At 43.5% G+C, this 6312-nt stretch overlaps 1 protein-coding gene across 1 annotated transcript; it reads right to left on the reverse strand.

Moving 5' to 3' along the window:
- Window positions 1-284: 284 nt before the first annotated feature.
- Window positions 285-6185, reverse strand: POLR3H (RNA polymerase III subunit H). Its single transcript, XM_026038281.1, has 6 exons — window positions 6167-6185; window positions 5256-5534; window positions 3656-3742; window positions 2588-2651; window positions 1751-1958; window positions 285-1039 (listed from the first exon to the last, which is right to left on the reverse strand). The coding sequence occupies exons 1-6, from the start codon at window positions 6183-6185 to the stop codon at window positions 986-988; spliced, it is 711 nt and encodes a 236-aa protein (XP_025894066.1). The 3' UTR covers window positions 285-985.
- Between the last annotated feature and the right edge of the window lie 127 nt (window positions 6186-6312).

The raw sequence follows: 6312 nt of genomic DNA on the forward strand, positions 1-6312 counted from the left end.
TCTCCACACTAAAGAGTGTCTGCCCTGAAATACAAGTAGCTAAACTCCAGGAGACAAGTTTTTTTCTTCCTGCCGGCCAGGAAGCTTAGTGCTTCTCCACAATATGCACCGGAAAGCAGCCCAGGGTGGTGGTTTCTTTTCTTTTTTAACTCTTTATTCTTTCTCTGGTATTAACACACCCACACAAACAAGTGTTCAGCTCACCCAGAGACAGTGGTTTGTTTCAGTTTATAATCACATTTTTTCAGTCAAACTCCAGTGAAGTTGAACTTAGCTGGCATAAACGCAACCCACCTAATAAAGTATTTCCATTCACCATAATAAGCAGCTGATAGCTTTCCACAATAGTCATCTTCATATTAACTAAGTTATTTTGGGGTAAATTACTCTCATTCCCATTTTCTTGGACTGACTTCATCCATGAATCCATTTTTAGGAAGGTCCTATGTTTCGGAGAATATTATCCCAGGCTTCCTTGCCCTTCCAGAGGCAGCGCTTCCCAAGTAGCAAGAGGCTCCCACTCTGTTGCCTCTAGGATTTCGCTGTTCCTTCTTGCAGTACCTGCAGAGCAAGAGCCTGTTCCGTTTCCTGTCAGAAGATGGGCAAGTTYTGCACCTCTGAGACCAAGCTCTCAGCTCAAGGAAGCACCACTCCACACAGGCATTATCTTCTACTTTCTTTCACTGAAGTCAATTCCCTAAAGACCCCCAGAGTTTTGCCTCCCATGCAGGAGACCAAAGCCCCAGCTGAGTTTGTTGCTGCTGGGCTCAAGACTTTTTGTGCCTGTAATTTGACTTCTACATCTCAGGAAAGACATTTCTTGGAAGCAACTGCCTTGATCTGGCAGGTTGGAAGCTGAAGGGTAAACAGAAAGTGGCAGGTCTAATTTCTTGTTCAGCTTCAAGGCAGCAATGAGCACCAGCAGGATCCCTTAATCCTCCAAAACATCCACCAGGACTTTCTGCAGAGCACGTTCAGGTTGGGGCTAACTGTTCGTCCACCACGACAGGAGGCCCAAACCTGGCTCACTGATTGATCCCTGTTCACAGAGAGRAAAAGAGAGCATGTGATTTTAAACTGCAAAGAGAATATAGGAGTAAATGCATAAAGATATAAATCCCCTCTCTCCCCGGGTACTGATGAGGCATTCGCTTTTTTCCTGTCAGAGCCTGCCCAGCTCCGATCTAAACTCCTTTAATCTTTGACAACGCCACACCAAACGTTCACCACCTGGAAATSAAGCACTCGCTCGTTCCCTTTCCTGACTGTGCTCACTGCCCAACGTACTAATCTGCTTCTCACTGCAAGGAAACTGTGAGATTTCACTGTTTACTCCTGTCCTTCTGGTATATTTAACTCGGTTCTTATGCCAAAACACCACAGGGGAAAAGACTTTTGTGTGAGCCTTGATGTGCTTCTCCTAGTTCTGTATTCTTTGCATGCTCATTTTCATCTGCAGATCCTGCAGCTAAAGTCTGTTTTAAATCAGCCTCCCGGAGTTCAACTCCACTAACAACTACAATCTGTTACAAAGAAAACAGAGCAAATACAAACTGACCACACTTACACACACTCACACACTTCTCCTTTCTCTCATCTTCCACCCCTTTCATTCTGCGATTTTCACTGCTCCCTGGTCAACTTAAATGAACCAGTTGCTTGGAAACAACCACTTGGAAAAGGGGCATTATTTTAGACACAGAATAAACCGCAAGGTTTACAAGGCTGCGTGAACTGCACACATAGCTACCACAAGGGTGTAGGGTGCCTCCTTCTTCTGGACTTCTTCCGTGGCGTTGGAAGTGGAAGCCTCTGCGGAGCTTGGCCCCGTGGGGGACGTATCAACAAACGTTTCATCCATGACGCGGAAGCGGATCTCCTCCCCGATGTCCATGTACAGGTCGTGAGCCCCTTCTTCTGTTTCGTACTCCCACACCCACACCTGCTCTGCTTCGTCACTGGCGGCCCAAGGGTGAAGGACAGAAACAGGCAGCACAGGAAACAGGCAGCACCCTACCCACTGGGGCACTTTCTTTGGAGAAGAGGCTCTTCATTCAAGAAGCCCTTCACAATTACTTCTCTAACTGCAGTTCACTGGCCTYGACCATCCTCTGCATGTTCCAGGACCCCAATCTTCTCATGGATTTTCCTCTACCAAGGTATATGCWGATGTGAAGTACAACCCTTCCTCCAGAAAAACAAAAAACTAATTAAAAAAAACCCAAACGTAAGAGCAAGACATGACCTACTGCAAGTAAATATATTAGGCACACTGAGTATCTAGACATTATATGATGTGGGGAAAAAACTGCATTCTGTTTGCATCAGCAGCCATGGCTAGAGGCAAGGATCACAGAGCCAATTTTTTGAGGGACGCTGCTATTCATTTCCACTAGCTGGCACAACGACCCCACAAGGCAAGTGGGCCGCTTGCCTGGCCGTGATAACAGCCCGTGGGACCTGCCTGATGGAGCAGCCCAGACCGTCACTGATCACTGCCTGCTACAGCCTGGACTGCCCGCTGGGACACCCCCACACCAGCTTTGGAAAGGAAGTAGTAAAGCTACAGGAGGTGCAAAAAGGATACAACTTAGCCGGTTGCTGCAGGGATTCTGGAGGGATGACAATATCGTCAAAGAATCCAAGAGAAACTGCGAAGGAAAGAATTTGATAAAGACTGMGACTCTTCTTCACAACTTACGTGCCGTAGCAATCCCTAAATCACGCTTCCCAGGCTCATTATCCTTCCTCTTTCAGGAAGGGCATGTGAGATTATGCAGGGATTATTCCTTGAGCCACAATATTCGATTTCAGCTGGCAGGAAAGCAATCACCAGCTCAAAGTACATAAAGCAACAGAGGGCACAGTCTTCACATTCACTGCGAAAGGAAAAGGCTCTTTAGAGCGGGGTTGGCAATGAAAGCCTTCCAAGAAATGAGTCAGATGCTCAAGAGGTCTGTGACCGAAAGGAGCTTGGCAATCACAGATGTAACACATTAAATAAAGACTAACATAAAGCTAGAACAAAATCCTCCCCGGGAGATTCTGAGATTTCATGATGTTGAGTATTACCAGGTAGCAGACCTGCCCAAATGTGCACTGTAACAAGTGCACATGCTATAATCTCCTTGTCCTAATCTTAACAGCAGAGGAGCTTGCTTGCATGGAAAACTCCTTCAGAAAGGGAAGGCAGCTCACTGACAGTGTGTTTTATGGATCTGACAGCTCTCTGTGCTAGGAGAGAAGTTTCCCTGACCTATTCTCAGATATAAGAAATGATCACGGATTTTTCACAAAACTGTGGGAAAAATATTTCACAGCAACACGGTCCACTACTGCCACTGCAAACAAACAACCTCTGTTCAGTGATGTGAGAAGATAAACCCAGCCTATGCTCCAGATGGGTTTAGCTGCTTGTTCTTCTTGGGCACGCACGAATGACAAAAGGCAGGGGGGGCAGTACAGACAAAACCAAGTGCAGCAGAAGCTGCCAGGCTCAACCTACCGACTATTTTTAGATCAGAGCAGCGCTAGAGGCCAGCAGAAGCCTTTAGCCAACCCACACACAACATTATGCAACCTGAAATCATAGTCTCTCAGGAAGGCCAAATGCTCTGCAGCTCTCATGCACCCAGTGTCAGAAGTGCCAATTTACCGTGAACGCCGTCCTGACTGCAGCTTTTAATTTCTCCAATCAGAATCTCATCCAGGAAGGGATGGAAGACCACGTAGCGGAAATGCACTTCAAAGAAAACAGATCGTTAGTGTTATGTCCACAGGAGTGAACTACACGCTTTCCACAGGGCGGCAGCCATTAAAACAAAATCCCACTTCCTATCTGCTCTTTAAAATTTGATTATTTTAAAAACATGGCTGCATCGAGCTTATCCCTTTTTCGCAGGAATAATTACATGAGGAAGACAGGAGTTGAACATCAGCTGMAATGATGCTTTCCCATAATACCTCTCATTAATAGCAGCACTGTATTTTCATCCCTTGAAAAAAATTATATCAAATATAATTAGAGCGGCTAAGCTACTTTAACATAACTAGATTTTTCAAACAGGTTAAAAATGTTTCTAAGTAGTACAATTTTCTTATAAATGCAAAATGTTTATGACAATCTCAGTCAAATAATGCTTATGAGCTATTTAACATTTTAGCTGTCCATACTCAGTGCTGCTGTTTTACAGAAAGCCAGACTACTACACTAGAAAAGGAGTTATTACTAGACATCAAGATTTATTATAATTTCTGAAGACTCTGAAAACAGAAGACTCCTTTACAAACTCAAAGAAATAAATATTGTTCTGATTCAGTTCCAGGACTATTGCAAAGTTAAGAAGCTGAATGAAAATACAAATAAGCAAACAAGAAATCCTCTATTGTCCTTCTGTCTTGCACCAGCTTTTATCTGTAGGCAATGAGTTCTAGGAGAACTAAAACTTAAGAATATGTTAGCCTCATAYAGTCAGGTCAGTTGCTTTCAAACAGGCAATGTTCCATTTGCTCCAGCTACACTTCTGCATTGAAAACTGAAGCTAGAAAAATGCATCTCTGCAGTTCATTTTAATAATATTAAAAAWATATATATATGTATTACTGCTAGATTTCATTTAGACAAATTTGACAAAAGGCAAAAGCAAAGAAATTAATTATTGTTGTTTTCTAAACAAAAACAAGCAAAAAGCAAGCAAACAAAAAGAAAACAGCCATAAATGTATGCTGAACCAGATCTGCCCAACTCTCAAGGGAAAAAAAAAGATAAGAAAAAAAAAGGTAGCAAAAGTCCCAGTTAGAAAAATAGCATCAAATACTGTGTGAAGGCTATATTTAGAAACACGTGTCATCTTTTTGTCTGGAGAAAATAAGCTTCAAAAAAAAAAAAAATACTGGAAAAATCAGAAGACTATTAATACGAATTATTTTATTTTGCAGATTTCCAATCATTTTAAACTCAGTTAGTCYCCTTCTTTATCTAACCACTAGGCTGCTATTTGGAAAAAAAGTAAGAAGAGATGGACTGCTGGTGAGGGCAGACAGAACGAGGTGCTTATGCTTGCAATTGTTACAGGAAAAAAGAAAGCAAAGGAAAGRCTCCTGCCACCCTCCTCATGGTCTCCTATAAGGACAGAGTTAAGGCTGTGACCTTCATTAAATTCCTTTAAATTTAATTTGCATAACAGTAGAACTTAGTTTACATTTCTAGGTYACTAACATTCCGCAAAACCAAGTAACTGAGGGCAAGAGGAGACCTTTGGTATGCGAGGCACCATCTCCAGGGAATATGTACGAATCCTCCAGCTTTGTAATATCATACAGGCAGATACAGAGGCCGACATTGTACACAACCTGCTCAAAACAATAAATAAATAAATAAACAAAAAGCAGTAAATCAAGCAATCTACCAGATTCACTCTTTTCTAATTTATTTCTCCACTTTTTTTTTTTAATATGGAAGGCAATGGAAGAATGGCAAGATGGAGGGGGGATGTTTTGGTCCTCTCCTTCAACAGCCCCAGCTCCCCTTCTAACTACTCAGAGCAACCTAAAACCTCTCCCTTATTCAAGCTTTGCGGGCAGATGTGTTTTTACTGGTACTAGAAAGTGCACTGCTACCCAAACTGTAGGGGTGACGGTCAGTGATGAAAAATCTTGACTGGCCAAGGTGGCAAACACTTGCCCAGAGGAAGGGGCASGCATCCGGCACCAACCTCATAACCTGTCTAAAGGCCAATAAATTTCTTGCTAAAGTTACACTCCCAGGAGCCTCTTAGACTTGCGTTTGTCTCAAGTCATAAGAGCTGTGGACACAGACAAGGAAGACACCCTTGCTCCCTTTGCTACTTCTGATGCAGCTTCACAGCCTAAGCTTGAGGCCCCCGTTGGTCATCAGAGGAGTTTTGTTCTCCAGAAGCCGACTGATTCAATCCGCTCTCCACAACCCTAGATGGATTTGGCGGCTCCTTTGAGCTCCCTTCACATTCGCCAGCCACATTCTGAGTTTTGCACCTGTCTCATGCTGAAAGCTGCACGTTAATCACAGTCCCAGGGGCTGCACAGAGAAACTGCCATCTCCCAGCCTGTGACATAGTGCTTTTTGTAGCTGACACAGCTTCTCGTGACCATACTGTATTTAAAATACTGTCCCCTCCGSTTCTCTTACATTTATCTCCATTGTCCATCTTTAAACTTCCCCTTGGACAGATTAGTTTGCACCCATTTTTTTTCCCACTGTGTTTCAGCTTGCAACTCCAAACAAAATGCAYGSTGCGGTGGATCGAGGGCTGGCTGGATGGCAGAGCTCAGAGG

The sequence above is a fragment of the Nothoprocta perdicaria genome, unplaced genomic scaffold (assembly GCF_003342845.1).
Source record: "Nothoprocta perdicaria isolate Ctin4 unplaced genomic scaffold, notPer1 scaffold_206, whole genome shotgun sequence".
Lineage (NCBI taxonomy): Eukaryota > Metazoa > Chordata > Aves > Tinamiformes > Tinamidae > Nothoprocta > Nothoprocta perdicaria.